The sequence below is a fragment of the Cavia porcellus genome, unplaced genomic scaffold, assembly GCF_034190915.1.
Source record: "Cavia porcellus strain 051 isolate PalLab524CR breed Dunkin Hartley unplaced genomic scaffold, mCavPor4.1 scaffold_33, whole genome shotgun sequence".
Lineage (NCBI taxonomy): Eukaryota > Metazoa > Chordata > Mammalia > Rodentia > Caviidae > Cavia > Cavia porcellus.
Window position 1 is genome coordinate 25,445,637 of NW_026947516.1, and position 25,417 is coordinate 25,471,053.

Sequence of the window (25,417 nt, forward strand, 5' to 3'; positions counted from 1 at the left end):
GGCCAAGGGTGATGGGATATTGTCAGGGGAATAACACTCTACTGGGAGAGTTTTCTGGGAACTTTGCAAGACTTGATTTTAAAAAGACACCCAAAATCGCCTGTTTGTTGTTGTCTGCTCTTACTTTTTTCCCAGATTTAAAAGAGCTACAACTAGAGAAGGGTCATGCCACGGTTTGCACCACTAAAAGGGGAAAAAATACTAAAATGTCTATTAAAGTTCTCAATGCTATCTTCCTATCTGAATTTTTGTAGCCCTTGACCACCTCTCCATACCTTGAGACCCACCCTCCCCACATTACCTTTCTTATCCTTCACTTCTCCCCTCTACTACCCTTCTTTTTCTCTAATATTCTCTTTTTACTTTCATGTTGTCTCTTTTCAATGCTTTTTCAAATCCCACATGAGAGAAAACATTCCCTATTTCACTTTGAGCCAGCATATTCGCTTAGTTTCAGTTCTATTTTGCTCTGGGTGCTGGGGATTGAACTCAGGGCCTTTGCACTGAGCTACAATCCAGTTCTTTATTTTATTTATTTATTTATTTATTTATTTATTTATTTATTTATTTTGAGACAGGATTTCGCGAAACTGCTAAATTGCCCAGGCAGTTTGAATTTTCCATCCTCCTGCTCCAGTCTCATAGGAAACTGGGATTACAGAGTGCACCACCACGCCCACTTTGGTTTGTTCTTGAGGAGATAATATGAACCCATTTTGTGAAAGAGATGGGCGTGGAGGGACAACAAGGATGATGGAATGGCTCCAGGGGATTAAGGATGCCTTTCCAAAATTGGGAAAGTTTGCCGAGATCGCGCTATGGGTACAGCGCAGGCGCAATCTGGGCAAAGAGGCGGGGCTAGCAGCCACTTGAGGGGGAGGAGCGGGGCGGAGCAAGTCTCGCGAGGCCGCGCCCTGGCTCGCGCGGGTGTAGTGCCAGAGGCGGGAGAAAACAGGCGCCCTGTGAGAGACGTGCGTGTGCGCTCGCGTGGTCATGGAGGCGCCACCACGGCCAGAAGCAGTGATGACTCCGGTCCTGGGCTGGAGCCGAAAACTGCTGCCACTGCTGGTCTTCCTGCTGCACGTTGGGGCTCTGCGGGGCTTGGAGACAGAAGAGAGGCCACGGACCCGCGAAGAGGAGTGCCACTTCTACGCGGGTGGACAAGTGTACCCGGGGGAGGTGTCCCGGGTATCCGTGGCAGACCACTCCCTGCACCTAAGCAAAGCCAAGAGTAGGTGGTGCCCTGCCGGGTGGGGGGAGCCTGGAAACACGTGGACACTGCTCTCTGAGGCTGTGAAGGTGGGGGGCTGGGTTGGGCCGGGCGTTCCCCCTGGGCTGCCTCCAGGCCTAGACCCTGCTTGCTTTTCCTAGAGGACTAGAGGATGGAGGTGGGGGAGGTGGGTTCCAGTTGTGAAGAAAACGATGGGTTCTACTGATCAGATTTTGGAAGAGTTAGTGGTTACCCCAAAAGCCACAAATGAGGCAAAGAAAGTGACCCTATCGGGATTGCAAGCATTGAGGGTGTTGTGCAAACAGAAACAACTTCCTGGAGCATCGTGAAGTGTCTTGCAGCACGTTCTCTTTTCCTCTTTTCCAATACTCTTTCGGGCAGGCATGCATTGAATGGCTGAATAATGATTCACAGAAAGTTTGATTAAACAGAAAAGTGTTGAAACAGTATGTTAAGTCAAATATTTCGTTTTTCTTTTCTTTCTTTTCCCCTGTTGATGTTGCTTTTTATAAAGAAGACTTATGAGCCATCCTCCCTAAAAGCTGAATAGTTCATTGGTATTTGTATTTCTGCAAATGGGTTATAGAATGTACTTTGGAGGGAAATGGGGGGGAGGAGGAAGGAGATTGGAAGTTAGCACATCTGGGTTGATGATAAATCCCGCAGCATATTTTTGTCCTGCCAGTTTGGCTTTTGATTATTTGCATTTCTGTCCAGTGTACAAAGCTACTGGCCACTTGCAGGAAGGACACGTCAGACTAAGTAGATAAGGAGAAAGCTGTGGCTTACTTCATCTGGACATTAAAGATAGCCAAAAAGAAGTGACCAGGAGAAGATACAAATAAAGACCATCCCCTTGATTGCTTTTGCCTAACCTACTTTTCCTACAGATCATTTGACATTCAGGTGTGTGCTTGGCTTTTATGGTAGTCACAGCACGTTTTGTGTCAGTATTCGATGGAGAAAGTAATGCTTTTCCACTAGGAATCTCCAAAGATAGATGGGATGTGTTTCTAAAAGCTAAGGAGAGGTGGAAATGATGGAGAAAAAATGCCTTCTTAAACGTTCAATTTTAGAAAGCAGTCTTGTACTTCAAAAGTCAGTATTTCCCAGTCCCATTGTTTTTAGTTGCCTGGAAAAATATTTTGAAATACACTAGCCAGTTAAGTTTTTACTGATACTGTATGTATTTTCCATAGGAAACAAATTCACTCCAAAGTTGCTTATGTAGGCAAGTTATTATAATAGGTTTCCCTGTACCAGAAAACTTTTTCATTGAACTATTTTCTTTTTTTTTTTTTTTTAATCGGTACTGGAGATTGAACTCTCCACCGCCTGCTTGCAAGGCAGGTGCTTATGCTGCTGAGCTAAATCCCCAGCCCAGAAAACTTTTTCAAATGTTATGTATTTGCTATATCAGTGTCAATGTAGACTCATAAAATTAGAAACATAAGGCCTTTTATTCATAAAATGGAATATTATAAAGCCAATAAGGCTATGTTTTCAAATCATCTTTAGTAACATGAAAAACTTCATACTTTACCGTTTCCTTTAAGAAAATTTAAAAAAATAAATAAATTAGAAGGACAGGGACATGATCTTGGATGTTTAAAAAAGACTGGAAAATATCTAAGTATTAATAGTTTTTAATGTCAGGCATGGTGGCACATGCCTGTGATCTTAGCACTCAGGAGGCTGAAGCAGGCAGATTGCTAGGAATTGGAGGCCAGCCTGGGCTACATAGTGAGTTCAAGGCCAGCCTGAACTACCTAGCAAGACTCTGTCTCAAAAAATGGTAAATTGGTAGGTGTTATAAAGGGATTTAAATATTATTCTTTATATGTCTCTGCATTTACCAGAATCTGTGTTAATTAATATTAATTAATTTATATTCAGGACAATTTTTGTTTCTTTTTAATAGATAACATTGCTTTTGGAATTCCATTTATAGATCTTAGCAAAGTGACTGCAATTTTTAAGAACCAAAATTATGCCTAGGAAAGGTGGCACACGCCCGTAATCTCAATACATTGGAGGCTGAGGCAGGAGGATTGATGTGAGTTCCTGGCTAGCCTGAAATGCACAGTGAAACCCTGTCTCAAAAAGACAAAAAAAAAGAACCAAAATCTCCAAAGTCAATTTTTTGAACAAAATTTATTTCCTGGCATAATTTTCCCAATATATTAAAATCTTTAAGGTCTGTCATTGTTACAGATCATTAGAATTATTGTAACCTCTCATGGAGTAGCATTTAAGATATATATGTATGGTGTTTAATACCCTTCTGTCTAATTCTCCCTCCTGTCCTTTACCTAATCAGATAAGGATTATTTTTGAGTTAGGGGCAGACTCAGGATAAGTAATCACGTTATATATGAACTTCACAGAGAAATTCATTTTCAGTTTATTCCTTTTTGGAGTGACCACAAATGCTAGCTGTTATACAAAAGTATAAGTTATTTTCTAGTAACTGTAGTCAAACTTGGAAGCAAATATTGACTTCAGTGTATGTAATGGTTCTGAAATTATAAATGCATTAACAGCACAAAGCTATATTATTCTCAGAGGGTGTTGGCTAGAATTACAGTATGCCCTTACTAGAGAGTAGCACTAACTATTCAGTTTCCATCAGGTCATTTGAAACCTGTTCAAGGAGGAGGTCTCTTTTTTCTAAGCCCTTTAGGAAAATTATCCCATGGACTAGGAATGTATATTTGCACATTTTTTCCTCCTGTAGGGTAGCCGGTCTGAGGCAGGTCCTCCCTTGTGTACATGAGAAACTGGACAAACTAAATTAGTACATAGGGAAAACTGCCATTACAAACTCATTATTTAAAATATAGAAGTTGATAACTTGAGGCTGTATAATGAAGTATCCAACAGGTTTCCTGCAGGCATGGAGTGTAGGGGGTGAGCCTGGATAAGGAAGAGGGCGTTTTTACCCAAAATGAAATTGAGCGTGTCTTCTCCTTATGGACATCGGCAGCGAAGCCCCACTAGCTTCAGCTGCACTCGCTTTTTATCTGTAGAGAATATGCTCACAGATACTCTCATGCTGTGTTGTAGTTACAGCAGTTGTCCTGAAACATTGCATCTACTCACCATTATCTTAAGTAAGTCATTAGATCACTGCCAGATCCCGTAGTTTCAAAGTGTTAACAAAAGAACACACGAATTGCTGTATCACTAATTTAGGTTTTATAATATTTTGATGATTGCATTTCAGTGTAATTGCGTTCTGTAATTCTCTGTACAGTATTTTATGAATTCAGTAACATTTAAGTTGTCAGAAGTCTTTGAGCTTCACCAGCCTACCATTGAAATCTGAGGGTGTAGCTCAGTGGTAGTACATTTGTCTAGCATGCACAAGGCCATGGGTTCAATCCCTAGCACCACCAAAAAAAAGCTTCATGCCATCATCAATATTCACAGTATCACAGAACATCGTGTCTTTTTCTTTCTTAGTTTCCAAGCCAGCACCTTACTGGGAAGGAACAGCTGTAATAAATGGAGAATTCAAGGAGCTGAAATTAACTGATTATCGTGGGAAATACTTGGTTTTTTTCTTCTACCCACTTGATTTGTAAGTAATACATGTAAATAGCGGCTCATGAAACCGCATTCTTTTATCATTCATTATTCAATAACATCAAATGGTGAGAGATTTTTATTTAGCTGTTGATTCTTAAAAAGGCAAGCTGAAATAAGGAATTTGTTTTTTAAAAAAGATAGCATTTTAGATGGAGAGTGGAGTTGGCAGATAGGAAGGATTTGAGGTTAACAGAGTAAGAGATGAGAGAAAAAATCTTAGAGATTTCCCAGGACTTGGAATTAAGATGAAAAAGAGGGGTACTTGGAGAAAACCTTGAAGTGATGAGAGAAGCAGAAAACAAAAAAAAGTCAAGGGAGACAGTTAAAGAAAGATGGCCTCGGGCAGGTTGTGATGGTACATGTCTAGAATCCCAGCACTTGGGAGGCTGAGGCAGGAGGTTCACCACTGAGTTCAAAGCCAGCCTGAACTACACAGGGACATCTTGTCTCAAAAAAAAAAAAAAGTCCACAGTGCTAAGGCTATAAAGATTTCAAAATGGAAGAAAGGTTTTGATTTAACACATTTTGTTTAGAAAGTAACATTTTTAAGGCAGACTTGAAGTCCCTGTGCTAAATCTTTAGTGATATTTTCTATAAAATTTGATACTTTGTGAAAACAGCATTTTATAACATGTTGTAATACAGTGTCATTTATGTCACTGGATTAGAGATTTCTGATTAAAGAGGAAATAACTATGGCCATCTTAAAAGAGAGATCTTATAAATATTTCAATTAAATATTCAATTAGATAATTGAAATATTTCAATTAAAAATTACTAATAAAAACTCTTACTGTAGAGAAAAGATAACATCTACCATGTATTTCAGAGTCATAACCCATTGACCTCTGTCTCAGTACATTATACTTAAGATCTATGTGATTGTGCTTTCTGAGTTCAATCTTCAGTGTAAGAAAGAAGGAAGGGAAGGAAACAGAAGGGGAAGGGAGGAGAGAAAGAAACCTGCCTGATGTACAGTTATTTCTCAGCACTAGCTGTTCAACACAAAATCCCAGCCCGAGTGAGGAAGACCCATGCTTGCTAGACACTTAGGTATACTGGTAGTGGAGAAAAGTTCTTTTATTTCTTTAAAGTGTTTGTTGGAATTCAGTTTAAGGAGTCCCTACCAGGCGTTGAAAAATACCGCCCTACGTAATAGTTGTTAGACATGTGCTTCTGATAGCATGATGGTATTGGTATAAAACCCCTGCTACACAAGGTGGGAGAGGACCTATATTATGTAGGAGGGTTGGGAGATTCCTAGAGAACATCACCTTATTCCCAAAGCGTAGGTAGCATAGCTGGGCATGGTGATGCACACCTGTAATCCTAGGACTCAGAGGCTGGGGCAGGATTACCATGAGTTCAGAGCCAACCTGTACTACTGAACTGCAGAGCAAGATCCTGTATCAAAACAAGCAAAAAAAAATACAAGTTAGATGCATCTAGCTCAGAAGACTAATAGTACAGGAATATATAAAACAATAGGAAATGATGTAAATTTGTAAAGCCATAAAGCCAGTCAAAATGAGAAGGGAAGAGGAAGTAAAAAGAATTAAGATACGTTCTATGCATGTACCAACTCTCCATAATGAATGTAATCATTATGTACTACAAACATATACTAATAAAAAGATCAAAAAGTGCTAATAAAATTGGAATACGCCTATAAGAGAGAATATTGGTTGACCTCTGAGTTTATTATTGAGCTATAATTGGAAACTCTGTAATATACGTTTATTAAATATTTGATCAAATGACAGTCTTTTAAGACAATTTCATCTTGAGAAGCCCCATATATAAAATTGTTCTTAGGGTACATTTTTATATAGTAAAAGTGTTTGTAAAAAATTAAGTTGTTTGAACATTCAGCTGTATTCTTGTTTTAGAATATTGAACTTTTTTTTACCTTTCAGCACATTTGTGTGTCCAACTGAAATTATCGCCTTTGGTGATAGAATCGAAGAATTCAGAGCCATAAATACTGAAGTGGTAGCATGCTCTGTGGATTCACAGTTCACCCATTTGGCTTGGTCAGTATTTTACACTGAAATTTGTGTAAAAAATGGATATATTTCCTTCTAAATCATGGGCAGATAACTCAAATGTGATAATGCCATTTATCAGGCAGTTGGGGAATCGATTTATTTGAGAGCAATATAATGAGTTGCTAGATCAATATAGTTATGGTAAAAATGCTTAAATGTTTTATCCATCTTTTCAAAATTGGGAAGGATTAAATATAACAGATATGATTTCCACAACAAAAACTACTAGATTGTATGATTACTTTATTATGATCAATTGAATAACCTTTCTCTGGAGGAAAAAAATCTTTAAAATATACTATTTTCTGCTGTTCTTGGGAATGGTAAGTCAGACCCACAATACCTTGTATACTTTTCAAGAAAGAATAATTTTTAAAAGTAATTATTGGCCAGAGATTTAGTTCAGTGGCATAAATGCCTGCCTGGAAAGCGTGAGGTCATAAGTTCGATCCCTGTACCAAAAAAAAAAGTAATTCTTGTTTAATCATGAAAAGATTTTTCTACCTGCTTATAAAAAATTGCAAATCTGAATGACAAGAGATTATAGGACTTTATCACAGTCCTAGCGCCTGATTGAGTATTTTTGGCACTCAATCTGAAGCAGGACAGAGAAAATGAAAGAGATAAGGAGACAAAAGTGGAGGCCTTTAATTTGGGCATGGCAGAGCTTCACAAAGCAGGGAGTATAGAGGCTTTCAAATGAGAACAAAGAAATGGGACTACTTTTATCAGCTTTGGCTGGGGGAGGAGTTTGGGAAGTGGGCAACGTGACATATTAACCATTGATTTGAAGGAGCATCTGCCTGTGTAAAATAGGAGACAGAAAGATTTATTGGGGGTTAGAGGTGGAGGCTTCGGTGGTTGTGGAGTCTTAGAATTGGAGAAGGCTCAGTGCATGCGCAAAAAGGGAGTGGGAGGTTTATCTCTGGAATGAGAAGGAGAACATAGAAGTTACTCTTAGAGAGAATAAGAGTCAGTTCTCTGGGTCCAGTACCAAGTTGGGAGGATGTAGCTAAACTCCAGGCTAGCAGAACCTATCAAGGCATTTCTCACTGTCTGACTGAGCAAGATTTGAAAGTTGAAAAGGAAGTAAAAAGAATTGAGATGTGTTATGTACATAAATTAGCTCCCCACAGTGAATGTAATCATTATATACTACAAATGTAGTCAAAAAAAATTTTTCTCTCACTTTTTTTTTGTCTTATTCCTTTTTATCAGTTCCAGGGATCGAACTCACAACTGCCTGCTTACAAGGCAGGTGCTTATGCCGTTGAGCTAAATCCCCAGCCCCCCCCCCCAAAATTTTTTTAATTGATAAAAATGCTTCTAATGTTGGCAAAAATTTAAAGAATGGCATTTATACACAGCGCTTCAGCATTTCAGGAGAGTAGTTCAGCAAGGTGTATCAAAGTTTATATATATGTATGTAAGTTTTTATTGGTGTCCATAATTTTTTACTTATGATTTTGTGCATAATAATCATTCAGAATTCTTTTGGAGTTAAAGCTTAATGTTTAATTCATTAAAGTTATAAATTCAAAATAAATTTTTTCTATATAATTGTATATACATACATACACATATGTGAGTGTATATAAAAACTTTGATTTGTTAGGGAACTGCAATTTCACTTGCTTAAGAAATTAACTACTGGACAGGATGCAGCTCAGTGGTAGAGCACTTGCCTGACAGACACAAGGACCCAGAGTATAATCCCAAGCATCACATGCACACATGCACAAAAAAAAAAAAACTAATTCCCTTTTCTCAGTTTTCACCTGGCATGGTGGCACATACCTATAATGACAGCACTTTGGTAAGCTGAGACAACAGGATCTCAAGTTCAAGCCCAGCCTGGGAAACTTAGCAATTTAGCAAGAGTCTATGTCAAAATAAAAAGTAATCTATAAAAATTTTAGGAAAGACCCAACCCTAATACTCCTCAAACTCTTTAATGAAATTGAAAGGGAAAGAGTACCTACGAAGTCATTCCTGGAAGCTAGCATTACCCTGATTCCAAAACCAGAAAAGGACATAAACAAAAAAGAGAAGTATAGGCCAGTCTTTTTAATGAACACACACACACACACACACACACAAATCCTCAAGATACTGGCAAACAATGCAATGGATCATCAAAAAGTTCATACATCATGACTAAGTAGAATTCACCCCATGAATGGAGAGATACATAAGCATACACAAATCAGTAAATGTTGTAGATCACATAAATGGAAGCAAGAACAAAAATCACATGATCATCTCTGTAGATGCAGAAAACCCCTTGGTAAGGCCTGGCATTGTGATACAGTCCTATAATCCCAGCACTTGGGAGCCTGAGGCAGGAGGATCGCTGTAAGTTTGAGGCCAGCCTGGTTATAAAATGAGTTCAAAGTCAGCCTGAACTGCATAGTGAAGCCACGTTTCAGAAAGACCAAAAAAAAAAAAAAAAAAAAAAAAAAATGGCCCGGGATTTAGCTCAGCAGCATAAGCACCTGCCTGGCAAGTGTGAGGTCATGAATTCGATCCCTGGTACCAAAAACAAAAAGAAAAAGTCATTGATAAAATCTAACATCCATTCATGATAAAAACCCTGAAGAAAATAGATATAGAAAGACCTTATCTCAATCTGATAAAAGCCATTTAAGACAAACCTACTGCCAATATCATTAAATGGGGAGAAGCTAAAAGCTTACCCTCTAAAATCAGGAACAAGAATAAGATGTTCATAATCACCACTTCTGTTCAATATAGTTCTCAAAACATTAGCCAGAGCAATCACACAAGAGAAAGAAATTAAAGGGCTATGTATAGAAAAGGAAGACATTAAATTTTGGTTTGCAGATGACATGATCCTCTCCATACAAGACCCAAAACATTCCCCCAAAAGACTCCTAGAATCAAAAACCAAATTCAGTAGGTATTTTAGTTACTTTTTTCATTGCAGAGATAAAATACCTCACACCCAAAATTATGAGAGGAAAGTTTCATTTGGCTCACAGTTTATAGAGGGTTCAATCCATAATCAGCTGGTTCCAAGGCAGGGTGGCATATGGGAGACAGGCGTCAAAGAGGAGGTTACTATTGCTTAATTTCTTGATGATAGCCATTCTTTCGGACTATGGATTAAACCTTCTACAACTGTGGGCCAAATGAACCCTTTCTACCTTAACTTGGCATGTCGGGTATTTTGTCTCAGCAACAAGAAAAGTAACTAACACAGAATTTGGTACAGTCATTTGCTGTGACTATACCTGACCATGAGGTTTAGAAGCCTTTAGAGCTGGCTTGTGGGAAGGAGGAAGCATTAGGAAAGGATTGGAGATGCTGGCTGAAAAAGTGGAGCTGGAACCTCTTAGGTGGTACTTGATGGGAGATTCTGGTCAGAGCTTAGAAGACCAGAAGGCTGATAGAAATCTTGCTGGTAAGGACCAGGCCCAGGAGGCTTCTGCTGGGAAGAAGGACTGCATTGGTTGTTGGACTCCAGATGATGTGTGCTATGGGTTGACAGAAAGTTTGTGTGCAGTTTGCTCATGTCCAGACACTTTATCTGAGATTGAGATTAAGGGTGGCAAACTAATTAATTTGGCAAAAAAAAAAATTCAAGACAGTCTAAGGTTGAGGTGGTAACATGGCTATGATGGGAGATTTTAGCAAGATCTATGTTGAAAATCAAGAGTAAAGAGCTTAGCAGAATGCTTTAAAACACTGTGAATTTGGCCAGAAAGGAAGCATTAGTAAAATGTGGAATGCAAAGATAAAGCAGAGATTGCTAGGAAAAAAAGGAACCCTTCTGCATTGGTGGTGGGAATATAAACTTGTATAATCATTATGAAAATCAGTATGGAGACTGTTAAAAAAAACTAAAACAAGTTTCATTTGACCCAGCTATTCCTCTTCTAGATAGCTTCATGAAAAAAATTAAAGACACGTTGCAGTGATACATGCATACCCATGTTTATAGTGGCACAATTCACATTAGCTAAATCTTGGAAGCAGCCTAGATAACCATCAACATATGAATTGATAAGGAAAATGTATTTGTACATAATGAAGTACTGCTCTGCCATAAAAATAAATGACTCATTTATAGGAAAATAGATGCACTTCAAGGCCATAATGTTAAGAGAAATAAACCAGACACACAAGTTGAAATGTCACATGGTTTCTCTTATATGAAAAAACATGAGCTGGGAGAGTTCAAGGCCAGCCTGAACTGCATAGTGAAACTGTCTCAAAAAGACCAAAAAAAAAAAAAACCCAGTACCAAAAATAATAAAACAAAACAAAAACCCACCATAATATAAATATAGAGCTAATAAAAGATAGAGAGTAAGAAATAGCTAGACAGATGTTTTGCATATGGGAAAGGAACCAAGAGATAGAGATGAGGAAAGAATTATGGTGCGTTATATATATGTACCAATTCCCCATTAGAAATGTGATCATTACATAGTACACATATGTATTCCTTAAACAAAAAAAAGCAAAAAAAAGGCTGGAATGTAGCTCAATTTAAGGGACCTGGTTCCATCCCCTCCCCCAAAAAAGAGAATATCTCAGTTTTCAGACAAAAATTTCAAATATTTAATTCCAGTAAGATAAACTCATGAATGTTAAAAGTAACTTAATATACAAATATTGACTCATCAGTTTGTAATACAAAAAATATTAAAACTAGGCTTATTTGTATCACTACTACTATGATTCTAAATCTTCATAGCATTAAAATATGTCTACTAGGAAAACTGAGGTCATCTCAGATAATTTGGGATCACTTTCGAGAATCTGGGGCTTGGTTCTCAGCTAAGTAGGTTTCATATCCACCAAGACATCTGTGTACTTAGATGGCAGATCCAGGACTGCAGACAGCTAGGACAGCATTGCCCTGGTCTCTCCATCCTGTGTCAGTGCCCTCTTTGGGCCGAAGCCCACAAGTTCTGTGGCCTCAGTTTACAGAACACTTCATTCTGAGGATGATGACTAACTTTTTCCACCTCTTCCCAATTGCATTTCTTTGTCTCACTAAATATTAAAACGTCTCCGTTCATACCCTGCCTGTCTCTCAAGGCTTTGTCTTATGATCATGTTTCTGAAGTTGTAAGTTATGCTGTTGACAGTGTATATGTCAAGTCCTCGTCTGGGAATTAGACAGGCATACAAGGATGTCTCTATGCTAACAGTTTACTGTCTGTCAGTAGAGATACACAAAATACAGTATGTCCATTCATTAAAATGTATTTTCTGTACCAATATTTAGTGCGTGAAAGAGATGGACATATTGTTAAGTGGGTAAAAGAAAATCAGTCATAAGCAATTAGTCTGTCTGTGTTAGAGAAAGACTGTATATATGTGTATCCACATATGTGCAGAGGAAGATTGCTGGCTGTTTTAATGCACACTGTTTACTCAGTTTTGAGAGAAAGTGTTCTGTGTGTTACAGGATTAATACCCCTCGGAGACAGGGAGGACTGGGGTCGATAAAGATCCCACTTCTTTCAGACCTGAACCATCAGATCTCCAAGGACTATGGTGTATATCTGGAGGACGCAGGCCACACCCTGAGGTACTTTTCTGTGGTTTATATTACGAAAAACCCAAATACACTTACAGTCCTCTGGAACTGAATGCTATTTCTAAGTTAAAAGATACAAATTTTGATCAGGAAGTATTATTGCTTCACTTGGCAGAAATGTTGTAGATGAGAACATGACCAGTGAATGCCCTAAACAACACTATTAGAGCTGGAAGGCTATTTAGAAGTCTTTGACCAACTCTGTCTTTTTACAGATAAAAGAGACAGATTCCGAGCCAAGCATGGTGGTACACACCTATAATCCCAGCACTCAGTAGGCTGAGACAGGAGGATCACTTAAAAGTTTGAGGTCAGCCTGGGCTACATAGTGAGTTTAAGGCCAGCCTGAACTATGTAGTAAGACCCTCCCCCAAAACATGAAAATAATAATAGTCATACATACAAATAAATATATTTAGCAAGACTGTACCCGAGGAATGGGATAAATTAAAGCAAAATCTTTTTTAGTTGGGGGAAAGGTTGAGACAGGGTTTGCTATATAGTTCAAGATGGCCTTGAACTGACCGGGGAGCCCAGGCTGGCCTCAAACTCATGGCAATCCTCCTGCCTCAGCCTCCTGAGTGCTGGGATTATAAGTGTGTACTATCACACCTAGCTGAAGCAATATCTTAACTGGCAGATCTCACTGGGTTATTTGAGCTAACAAATGCCAACATAATTTTTTTTTTAAAAAAAAAGATAGTTTTAGACTAATAGAGTCATAATTTTGTTATGATTCCATTTCTCATTTACTCTGTGGGCCAGTAGTTTCTTTAAATGTTTCATGTGAAAGTGTCAGTATTTTAAATCCTGTTTTTATGACAGCTTTATTCAGATACAGTTCACATGCCATACAGTTCACTTACTTAAAGAATATAATTCAGTGGCTTTTGGTACATTCATGGAGTTGTGTAATCAACGCCAGAATTTTAGACCATTTTCATTATTATGGAAAGAGTAGTCCTCCTTCCCAACCCTTCCCTCAGCCCTAGGCAGCTGTTCGTCTCCTCTGAGCCTGTGTGATAGAGTGGCACCCTGCAGCACATGCGCTTTGGTTGTCAGCCTGCTCACTCAGCTGTGTTCAAGGCCTGTCTGTCCTGTGTCATGCTGCTGTTTCTCTCTTTTGTACCTGCCAGGTCCCTCAGGGTTTCTCATTTCATTAAGTGTTACGTGTTACTAGATTAGTTCCCAAAGAGTGAGGATATCACTAAAAGGACTGACACAGTTTTAAAATTTGGAATTATTTGAACATTGACCACATAAAATTAATACTGTTTTTAGTTATTTGAATCTTATTTGAATTAAGTTTCTCTTTCAAACCATTCTGATTTCCAAAGTAGTATACATAGGGTTTTTCAAGTCACATAATCTTAAGCAACTGTAAATATTACAGTATATTTCATAGCTAAAACCAATTTGAAAGCCACCTTTGCACAGGGATCATTCCAGATCCCACAGCCAATGGGGGCAGAGGGTACATGTGCTAATACACAGGAAGCCTGCTGTTGGTTCTATGTAGCATCCCTCCATGTGAATGGTATAGGGATTCACATTAACTAATACTTGTCTTAACTCAGAAGCAGTAGCCTCACATCTGCCATGCTTGTGTTTCACAGAGGCCTCTTCATCATTGATGACAAAGGAATCCTGAGGCAGATTACTCTGAATGACCTTCCTGTGGGCAGATCAGTGGACGAGACCCTACGTTTGGTTCAGGCGTTCCAGTACACCGACAAACATGGAGAAGGTACCCTACCACTTCATAGCATGGCAGATAGTAGAATAGTTAGTTTGGATTCTCATCCTGAAAGTTATTTGGAAGATTCTAGTCATTTGACTGTTTTCAATATTGGATCCTTTCAGCAAACCAAAGTATTACTTAAAAGTGCTTTCAACAGTATTTCACTATTGTGCTTTCTGGATAAGAAGCAGAAGTACTTAGTATTACATAGTCATTTTGGATAAGCTCAAAGAAAAAAGTCTGTGCTATAATTTTTCAAATCATGTTTCTATGAACTTATAATGTGCCAATACTAATGTAGGTTTCATTTGCCCATTTACATTACTGGATTTTGCTTTTTAAGTAATGGAACCTTTGTGGTTACTCAGTTTCACACTGGTAATCTATGAATTCATCCTTCCACTCCATGTTTTATCAGTAGCTAAAAGGAAACAGTGAAATTTTGCTAAAATAGAACATGTATATTCCTTTGAAAAACACAACTCAGCGCCTGAGACAGGGTGCATCCTGCAGTCTCTTGACAGAAGAGCGTTGTTATGGGTACAAAGTGCCGCAGGATAGGAGACGGGCTTAGGAAAGTTGGTGTAAATTCAGAGGAGTGGTTGCTGTGCCTCGCCTTTTCAGCTCACGAGATTATCACACTTCCTAGCTTTGCTGCAGAGGAATTCCACCTAGTTTCTCATATTGAAAATGTAAATAGCAAAACAATGGATAGATAAGAGGTAACAGGGAGATAGATCCTTCACCAAAAGAAAGGTGACTGAGAACCAGGGAGAAGAGGGGATAAAAAGAAGATTAAGATGTGTTATGGACGCATGACCCAGCCCGCGGGTCAATCCGCGGGGTAACCACCTGGAGGAGGAACGGGGATTAACAAAGACAGGGCAAGAGACAAAGAGAGACAGAGACAAGTTGAGGAAGTCCAATCAAGTCTCGTTTATTGAGAAAGTGGTCGCAGCTTTTATAGGGCAAGGGCGGGCCAGTGGGACAGGAAGAGGCTAATCAGGAGTATGGCAGGCCCTGTGAGGACAGTGCCTGTCTTGGGTCAAGAACCTCTTTACATGAACCCAGCTGGGCCTTACCCGTCATGGGCTTGCAGGACAGCAGTTGGTCCTGTGCCTGTCTTAGGCGGCCGGTGATGTAGCATGTATGTCCTAGTTGCCCATCTCTGGCTGCCTGTCCATTGCCCCAGGGCAGTTAGGCCACGTCATCATTTGGGCCACTCATGGGAATTCTTTCCTGGTAGGTTTGTTGATCTGCCATCTCCAGCTGGTGGTAGTGTACCTGAATTGGCTTTGCCATAAACGCCTCTATCCGGCTATTAACAAGTGTCATGATCCTCTGAAAAATACAAGGACCCACAGAGAGGAGAAGCAACAAGGCAGCTAGGGGCCCCAGGAGGGGCGCTAGGTAGGGGAAGAGCCCTCCCCAGAGTGTGGAGAAAGGGTTTAGAGGCCATCTGTTGTCTTTTCAATTTGAGCCACTCTTCAATTTCTTGAAGTTTTCCACGTACGATGCCGGATTGGTTAACATAGAAGCAACATTTTTTCTGTAAGGCAAGACAAATTCCCCCCTGTTCTGCAGTTAAAAGGTCTAGCCCTCGTCTGTTTTGGAGGACCACCTCTGCCAATGAATCTAGTTGATCTTGGAGGATCCGTAAGGTGGCGGACAAAGCCCGGACATCTTCTGACAGCTGGTTGGAGATCTCATTGTACTTATCTAGGGTGACACCCAATCCAGCTATACTGGTGGCCAGTGCCCCAGTGACACCCATTCCTATCAGAAGTGGGACAAGAGCCACCACTCATTTTTGGTGGCCAAAGATGTAGGTAAATTCTGGTATGGGTATAGGCTCTTGTCCAGGAATTATATCAATATCAGGCAAAATGGCAGCTAGCATACATATTCCTAACCAATTGGATGGGAGAAAAGGGTAAGCCAGATTGGCCCCACATATAAACACTTGTCCCGGGGGGGAAGAGGGGCATAAGGGATCAGTGTAATAGGCGGTTTGAGAGCAATTGGGGAACGTGAGGGGGCCCACATCAATGATGGATGAGTCATTTTTAAGGGATCCCTGGATACATGGGACAGATAAATTGGTCATTCCCACCAGCTGGACAGGAAATGGCTGAGCAGGTGTACAGGTAGGGGGGTCTCCTAGGGGGATAGGTGTTGAATTGGAGGGGATAGCTATTGGCATGGGGGTGCCTAGTGCCATGCATAGTCAGCAGTCTTTAGCCAAGTTAGGGTTAGAGATAAAATTAAGTACCTTTTGAGTGGCTAAAAGGATGGCATAAGTTTGTGGGTCTAGGTCCACTCCCCGAGGTTTGGGGAGTGCCAATGGGTGGTAATTGATCTTTGGGAATAAGCTATCATTTTTTGTAGTTGTTGATTGACAAACTCTTGTCTAATTTAATCTTGTGGGCCGCCTCCATCAGATACATGGATGGGAGCCTGTGTAGCGCAACACATGGATGCTCCTAGGCTACCAGTGCAGCCTGCCTGTTGATAATGGTGATGGGAAGACAAAGGAGGGCGGAGGGCCACTCCGGGTCAGGGTGGCTGTGAAATAGATCTGGTTATTTGGCCCTACGCATTTAGAAACTGTTGTATAGCAGGAGGAATGCATAGCCTCTTCATAGGAGGAGCAAGAGCAGTTTGGCCTGGCTTGTGGGTCAATTGGCACTACCTGGCACTTGGGATGACATTGCCAGAGCCCTTGGGAATACTGAGTGAGGTTTAGGTGGGCTAGCTTGCTACCACAATCGACCGAGAGGGGGCCCTGCTTTTGTTTTGAGGGCAGTCCCAGACAAAGTGTCCCAATTGGTCGCATTTAAAGCATGTACCATTATTTTTTGGGGGCAAGAAAAATTCGTTTGACCATGGCGGCCATGGCTAGGCCCTGGTGGTAGGCGGGACCTATGTCAGTGCACAGGCGTATGTAGCCAGATAGATCCTCTTTCTTTTTATGAGGCCAGATTGCAGCTTGGCAAGCTGATGTTGCATTTTCATAGGTTAATTGCTTAATTAGAGCCGTGTCAGTTTCTGTGCTGCCAAAAAGGTGTTCAGCTGCCTGTACAAGGCAGTCGATGAAATCAGAGAATGGCTCTTCTGGCTTTTGTCTAATTTGGGTGAGGGAGGAGGTTACATCACCCCCCCGGAGGGAAATTTTCTCCAAGCCCTGGTAGCGGCTGCATTAACTTGTGCAAGGAGACCAGGATCATATTCCATTTGGGCCTCTTTGGTGTTAAAATCCCCAGTTCCCATTAACATGGGAAGGGTCCAGGGGTGTTGTCTAGTGGCATTATCTCTAGCAATATTTTCACATTGTTCCATAAATTCAGACTTCCAGAGCAAATAATTGCCCCTGGAGAGAGTAGCTTTAGCTAAATCCCTCCATTCATTTGGAATGATCCAAACTTGGGTCATAGAATCTAAAACAGCAAGAGTGAAAGCAGCTGTAGGGCCGCCACTGTGAATGGCGTATGGGTCCTGATGACCTGTGGTGCTGGTGGCACAGCGCTGTCTTGCGGCTGTGCGGCACCATCTTGGGGAGGCACATTTGTCTCCGTCACCGGAAACGGCATTTTGGGGAGGGGCCCACCCTGATGTGGCGGAAGTGAGGCAAGCGCCATTTTAGAAGCTGGCGCCATCTTAGGGGTGGCGTCCAATTGGCCCGTTTGTAAAGTTTGGAGTTGCAGAATGAGTCTTTGTTTTTCTTGTTTTAATTGGAACTGTTGTTGCAAGTCATGAAACTCTGACTCTAAGTCGAGAAGCGCAGTAGAGGGGCCAGACAATTTGGGTGTCTCATCGTAGCGAGGGGGTGGTTTTATGGAAATGGGGGCTACAATAGGGTCCAAGTGATGTCGGCTAGCTTCTTCTGCTAATTGTTCCCAATCGACCTCTTGTAAAAGAGCGAGGTCAGGATAGAGAATTGTGGTGGGCCTCGGGTGATAGGGGCTTGGGTGGCGGCAAGCTGCCATCTTGGAGCCTTTTTAATATATCATTTGCCTCCTTGTCGGAGGGGCAAGAGACTTCAGATTTGTCTCCTGAGGGGAGCGGTGTTGGTACAGCAGAAGTGCACAGGGCGGCTTCACCGTGGGTGATTGTTTCATCAATTTGAGGGTCTCAGCAGTGCTGTATAAGTAGCTCCAAGATTAGGTTCCAGTAGGCAAAGGCCATAACCGGGACCTTTTCAGGGCCAAAGACTCAATAGTAGGAGACCAGAGAACATGGCGGACAGACAACAGCAACTACCAGAGGCTCTCTGAAAGGTTCGGCTCAGAGGCCAGAAATAATGCGGACTAGGGAGACACGAATCAGTAGAGATATGCTCTGCTGACTCAGGAACGAACTGGGCTGAGAGAATCCAACTTGGAATACAGTCCTGGCGCTAAAATAGGAACAGAAAAATCTCGGTGTGGAGGCTCGACTCCGCGCCATCGGAAACCGGTTTGGATTTCCCGCCGTGCGGCGGCCGGCTATCTCCACAGCGGCTCAGCAAGGAGAGACGCGCCGAGCTCTGGGAACGGGAGAACGGAGTCGAAAAAAAAAAGGACGGACAGAGGTGTACACGAAAACTGACTGGTGGCGAGGTGAGTGAGAATCTGACCCCCCACCACAGTTTGACTCTAGCGGAGATCTCTCTGGGCGCCATTCCCCTCTCGGACGGGATTGGAGAAAAGTGCCTGGCCTGAGTGACGCTGCTGGCGGACTCTCTAGGCTAGACTAGCCTAACCCAGATCCCAGAGCCGGACGATGGCCCGGAGGAGCGACTGACTTCCTCGTAGGCTGCCTCCTCCGACTCCCTGGTGCGCAGCGGTGGGCGGGAACAACTAGCCAGCGCAATTTGATCAGGCTGTGGCTGACAGGCAGGGAAGCCGGGCCTCCTTTGTAAGATTGCATTTTATAAGGAACAAAAAATATGGGGAAGGGAAGCAACAAAAAAAGCTCCTCGGCCCCCAATCCTGAGAAACAGGCAATAATGGACGCCGCACCAGTATACATTAAGCACCATATTGAGAGCCTCATAGACCAATTCAGGAATGAAGTTATCAATGATCTGAAGCTAGAAGTATGCAGAATAGTTAGAGAAATGCTAAACACCACCCAGGAAAAAACAGATGGTGGAATGGAAGAACAGAAAAAGAGGGGAGAATTGCTTGATGGAGAAAACAGAGAAAGCATTGAGTATGTGAAGCAGGTTCAAAGGGACTATCAAGAAATTAATAAGTCTATACAAGACTGGCATAACAGCTTGAAAGAAACTAAGGACAGACTATCTGAACTGGAGGGCAGACTTGAAATATGGGAGAATGAAATGAAAAACTTCTTAAAAATAACAAAGAAACAAACAGCAATAATACAAAGACAAGAAGATGATAAGAGGAGCCACCACTTAAGGATTAAGAACATAGAAGAAGAAGTAGGGACACAAACAAATGAATTACAAAAGCTACTCACAGAAATAATCCAGGAGAATTTTCCTAATTTAGCAAAAGGTAAAGATACTCAGCTGTATGAGGCATACAGGACCCCAGCTACCTACAACCCTAACAGAGAAACACCCAGGCATATAATAATAAAAATCCCAGAAATTCAATACAAGAACAGAATATTAAAAGCTGTAAGAGACAAGAAACAGATCACTTACAAAGGAACACCCATCAGAATTACAGCAGATTTCTCTTCACAAACCATCAAATCACGAAGAGCATGGGGGGAAATAATTCAAGCTTTGAAAGATAATAATCTCCAGCCAAGATTGAGATATCCTGCACAACTGTCCCTGGAAATTGATGGAAAAACGAGGTGCTTCCAGGATAAAGAGGAACTGGGGGAATTTGCAACCACCAATTCAACTCTACAGAAAGTATTGCAGGATATTCTAAAAAAAGAAAAATACAAAGAACCCAGAAATAGTGGCAGGGAGGCCACAACGAATGGAGCAGAGAACAAAATGAAGAAGACAAACTGACAGCTACTGACAGAAAAAGAGCTCAACAGAAATGAGACAGAGAAGATTGGATGATAGGAACAGCTATTTTTGAGAAAATGACATCTTAATAGGTAATGCTGATTCAGTACCATCTTGTTTTGAAGTCTCATCTAGCTTTTGTTCTTCTGTCTCCAATGGTCTAACCAGGTTGTATCTTATTGGATTTTGTTATGTACGTTAGTATAAGCAAAAACCTTTTAAAGACAAGGAGATTATACAGAGACCATTGTTCATTTTCTGTTAGTCAATTCCAAATACTCTATAATGCTGTCATTCTCTTAAATGGTTTTACATTGTTTTGATATACTTAATGCTACAGTATATGAAGTTGTACTCAAGGACTTCAGGGAGGGAGTCAATATGGTAACTATTTTTAAGTCGGAAATATCTGGTGGTGAAACACTATTCTGCTTAAAAGGTTATGTTTTGATCTGCCCTGTTTCGCTGTTATGCCCTCTTTTTCTTTTTCTCAATCTCCACTCCATTATATACTTTTTTATTGTTATCCATTTAATTAAAGGGAAAAATATAGCAGGATATAATATAGTAACCCACTTTGACTTTCTATTTTCTCGATTTGAAGCCCTGTATTACTCTCACCATCTTGTTTTTGACTGAGGTTCCTCTATTCTGTTTTGCTGAATAGTATCAGGTTCGAAAGTTTAGGCATCAGCTGAGAAGATAATGAGATTCATTATAACGCCCATTCTCGTTGACTTCTATCTACTTTTGAAGACCTACAATATCTCCAATGTTTTGGTTTTGTCGGTTTTATCCTTTACGGTTTTGTTCAATAGTATTACAACTAACGATATAGGCAATTCTATTAGAAATAGCGGGAGGCATTAGGGTAACCATTGTTGATCACCTTGTATTATGTTTTTATATTATCTATTATATCCACCCTTTTGACTTGACCGATTCTGTTCTGTCATGTCACATTTGGTTTTACTCTCTTCCAAAAAAGCAATAAGAACAGTGGGAGCAATGAAACCCAAAATGTGTAATAGTCACTGTACAAAAGAGAGGAAAAGAAAATGCTCTAAACTATATAACTGCATGTATATTTAAATGTATAAGACAGAAAATGATATCACAGAGTTCTAATGGATCATTGAACAGAACTGTTTGCAGTATCATTGCTGGAATGTCCACTCTACAAACTTTAATTCTGTGACTTGAACAATTATTTCTAAGATGGCAATATGTAATCTATTAACTAGTGATTTCCTACTGCGCATTTTTTTTCTTCCGTAAATCTGTATAACTTGTACCCTTCACTGTTTTTTTTTCTTTTCTTTTCTCCTTAAATAAAAATTTAAAAAAAAAAAAAAAAAAAAAAGACTCAATAGTAATCTTTTAATGCATCTCCTACTCTTTCCCATCTTTTTGCATCAATAGAACCCTCTAAAGGGAACCAAGGGCAAACCTTATGAATAAATTGAAAATATTGTAGTAAATCTTTTTCTTTAGCCTTAATCCCTCTTGTCTTTAACGCCTTACTTAGGCCTCCCATGAAAAGTTTGTGATCACTTAATGCTTGACCCATGCCAGAAAAAAAGGGGAAAGGATCACTGTCCACTTACCGTGACTCAAGTGGCATGGCAGGCTCCCACGTAATGTTGGTCACAAAACTCTTAGTTTCCTTTTTACGCGTGTGTCCCTGGACGGCTTATTCATTGGATCCTCTGTGCCAGGTGCCCCACGATGGGCGCCACTTGACCCAGTCCAAGGGTCAATCCACGGGGTAACCACCTGGAGGAGGAACAAGGATTAACAAGACAGGGCAAGAGACAAAGAGAGACAGAGACAAGTTGAGGAAGTCCAATCAAGCCTCGTTTATTAAGGAAGTGGTCACAGCTTTTATAGGGCAAGGGCGGGCCGATGGACAGGAAGAGGCTACGGGGTGATCTCTGATGGGTCATCGTCATGTCCATGTACATGATGTGAGCAGGAGAGGATTATGGTTGATGTAGGTGCACTATGTGCCCATATAAGGGAGAGGCAGGGAGACAGCAGCGGGGTGGTCGCGCAGCTCCCTATAGACGCATACTAGTTCTCCGTGAGGAATGTGAACATAATGTACTACAAACACCTACTAATAAAAATTTTTAAAATAAAAATATAACTAAACATAACTGGTAAAAGTAGAAATAGATTAGCTACCTACTAATCAGTTCCATGACTAAAATTTCCTCATGTGAACAAGCAAGTAACAGAAGTCAAGTGCTAGCCAAACATAATGATTTGGTACTGTGGGATGCTGAGGTAGGGTTGCAAGTTTGAGCCTAGCCTAGGCAATTTAGGGTGATTCTGTCTCTAATAAAAAGAAAGGATTTGGTACTTGTACATCAATGCAGAGGTCCTGGGTCCAGTCTTCAGTACCTCACCCAAAAAACAGACAAGTGCTGGATAGTCTGGAAATGTTATTAATATAGTCTGTTACTTTCAGTTTGATAGAGAAACAAAAGTACAAGAATTGCTAAAGAAAACTATATTCTGTTGTTAAACTGTCTTTTGTCCATTTTTGTTCCTTTTAGTCTGCCCTGCTGGCTGGAAACCTGGTAGTGAAACGGTAAGTCATATTGATTTTTCCATTAAGGGTATTGGCTAGAGCCCAAAATACAGTATGCTGACTTTAGGATAAGCTTTCCTTGTCATAGAATTGTCTTGATTTCATAAGTGAAGTAACATTGGTAAGCCATGGTCTTACAGTACAGACATTCTCTGAACTGGAGGAAAAATGTATGAAACTGGAGAGCACAGAACATGAGGTTTGGTGCTATGAATTTTAAGGCTAAGTATCCAGGGAAATACACTCTTCCAAAAGACAAAAACAAAGGGCAGAGTGGAGACTTGGGAGACTATTTTATGGAATATCATCTGATTTTATGATCCAAGAAAACAATCACAACCAAACTTTCCTATATGTAGTAAAAAGCTCTTAAGAAAATCTGGTTTAAATAACATTGAAACTAATAATTCTCTCCTTGTCATGTGAAGAAAGAAAGCATTGAAACAGGTACACTATTTTAGGGATGCCATATAATTTACAGACAAACTCAAAAGTGGTCTCTGGCCAAAATGTAACTTGGAAACACACTTAAACATCCTTAAGTTGCTATCTTCTAAACTTAAAAGTTTTGAGGCTGAAGATACAACTCAGTGGCACAGTGTTTGCCTGGAAAATGCAAAGTTCCTGAGTTCAATTACCATTACCGAATAAATAATTATTGCTTTAAAAATAAAATCAAGGCTGGGCGTGGTGGCTCACGCCTGTAATCCCAGCACTCGGGAGGCTGAGGCAGGAGGATTGTTGCAAGTTTAAGACCAGTCTGGGCTACAAAGTGAGCTCAAGGCCAGCTTGAACTGCATAGTGAGACCCTGTCTCAAAAAGACAACAAACAAACAAACAAACAAAAAAGACAAAACAAAAAAATAAATAAATAAAATCAAAAGTTTTTGCCGGTATGGTGGTGCACTTATAATCCAGCACTCAGGAAGCTGAGGCATGATGAACTCTGTGAGTTCGAAATCAGCCTGAGCTATATAGTTCAAGGCCAGAATAAACTGCATAGCAAGACCCTGACTCAATACGTTGTATATTAACTAGAAAGTAACATAATGTGAAGTCAAGTCATATTAAAAATGTTAGTTTAAGGTTTCTAAGGCTATGATGCTCTTAAAATGTTCTTTTAGTATATTCATTCACTAATTGTTAAAGGTAATATCATTTCTGAATTCTTGGTTTTGGGGTGGTTTTTTTTTTTTTTTTTTACTCCCAAGCAAGAGTAGGTGTTACTCCAAAGCTGCGTGTGGTGGTGATGCCTGTAATCCCAGCACTCAGAAGGCTGAGGCAGGAGGATTGTTGCAAGTTTGAGACCAGTCTGGGCTACAAAGTGAGCTCAAGGCCTGCCTGAACTGCATAGTGAGATCCCATCTCAAAAAGATAAAAAAAATTCATTTGCTGTCCCCTTAGTGAACATGGCACTCCCTTTTCAGGCCACCATGATTTAATCAGCAAATGATTTTCCATATACATTAACATCTGTAGCCTTGCTCTCAATGTGTTTGATTTAACCAGATCAAACCCGAAGATGCCATGAAAGCCTGGTGGCCAAGAGAAGAGCTGTAAGTAAATTTTGTGGTGCTTGAGTACAGATGTTAATTTATGAAAATTATTTGCATTTTGGGACCATTGAGATTAGTAGGTAGGACAAATGTATTTTTGTCACTAGATGGGCAGATAATGCCAGACTACTAGTGACACACTTTGATTTTTAAAATGAATAATTTGCTTTTGTCTTGCTTTTGTTTTTAACAGATAATTCCAGATCCAGCTGGAAAACTGAAGTATTTTGACAAGCAAAACTGAAAAATACTTCAGCAAGTTACAAGGCTTTAGGGTCCTCAATAAAAGAAGTCACTGCATTGTGTTACAGTAGTAATTTCTTGGAGAATATAAAAAAGCCCATATCACACTCCACAGATATTTCCTGTTAAAGGTAGACAAGAGCTGTCAGATTAGATCGAAGTGGGAATGACAGTAGTAACTGACACAAAATGCATGCCATGGGCCAGGTGTTGGGTTAAACAAGTTAGATGCGGTTCCATGTAATCCTCAAGCAGCTCTTGGGGTTCTCTGTTGTACAGATGAGGAAACTGATGCTCAGATAGCTAGCAAAGGTGAAAGAGGACTATGTAGACAAGCTCCTTCTAGTTTCTGAGCTCTTCACACCCTACTGTGATTCACCTCTCCATACATTTCAGGATGGCCATAGAGAATGGGTTTGATCGACTAGCTCACTGCTGTGTCATAACAAACCCCTCTGGGCCCTTTTCAGATTTACATATTTAACTGACACCAAATTTGTAAGTACCAGGTTGTGTGTTTTTCATTTAAGAAATAAAAAAGTGAGCCCCTAAGTACATAGCTAGCTCCTAACATAGGGCCATCCACAAAGTGGAACTCACAGAAAATCCCTCTCCCTGGAGAAGGCCATCACTAGAAGTGGCAGGGCATTAACACCTCTGTAATGAAATAATTGTGACATAGGGCAGGTGATCAGTAAGGCATCTGTGGGTGGACAGAGATGGAACTGCCATTTATATAACCTTTCTATAGCAAAGTATGTTCTAAATGCTAGTGTACAGTCAAGAATTTAGAAACCAACCTATTAGTAAAGTTGACTACTAGTACTCTTGATGTTTAAATGGGTTTATCATCATC

At 40.4% G+C, this 25,417-nt stretch overlaps 1 protein-coding gene across 2 annotated transcripts; it reads left to right on the forward strand.

Moving 5' to 3' along the window:
• Positions 1–913: 913 nt before the first annotated feature.
• On the forward strand, positions 914–24,623 carry Prdx4 (peroxiredoxin 4). Of its 2 annotated transcripts, XM_003466424.5 has the most exons (8): positions 914–1,231; positions 4,697–4,814; positions 6,739–6,855; positions 12,314–12,436; positions 14,062–14,192; positions 22,728–22,762; positions 24,272–24,318; positions 24,512–24,623. In XM_003466424.5, exons 1-8 carry the CDS (start codon positions 994–996, stop codon positions 24,513–24,515), a joined length of 813 nt encoding a protein of 270 aa, XP_003466472.2. In that variant the 5' UTR covers positions 914–993; the 3' UTR covers positions 24,516–24,623. The 2 variants fall into 2 exon arrangements, with proteins under 2 accessions (XP_003466472.2, XP_005002253.1); XM_005002196.4 differs by lacking the exon at positions 24,272–24,318 and having other exon boundaries at positions 915–1,231.
• The last annotated feature ends 794 nt before the right edge of the window (positions 24,624–25,417 follow it).

Excerpts from the sequence above, each read along its gene's own strand:
- Prdx4 (XM_003466424.5), top strand. The coding sequence starts at position 994 with ATGGAGGCGCCACCACGGCCAGAAGCAGTGATGACTCCGGTCCTGGGC. Across the intron at positions 4,815-6,738 it reads TTCTTCTACCCACTTGATTT|CACATTTGTGTGTCCAACTG; the intron begins GTAAGTAATACA and ends TTTACCTTTCAG. Across the intron at positions 6,856-12,313 it reads CAGTTCACCCATTTGGCTTG|GATTAATACCCCTCGGAGAC; the intron begins GTCAGTATTTTA and ends TGTGTGTTACAG.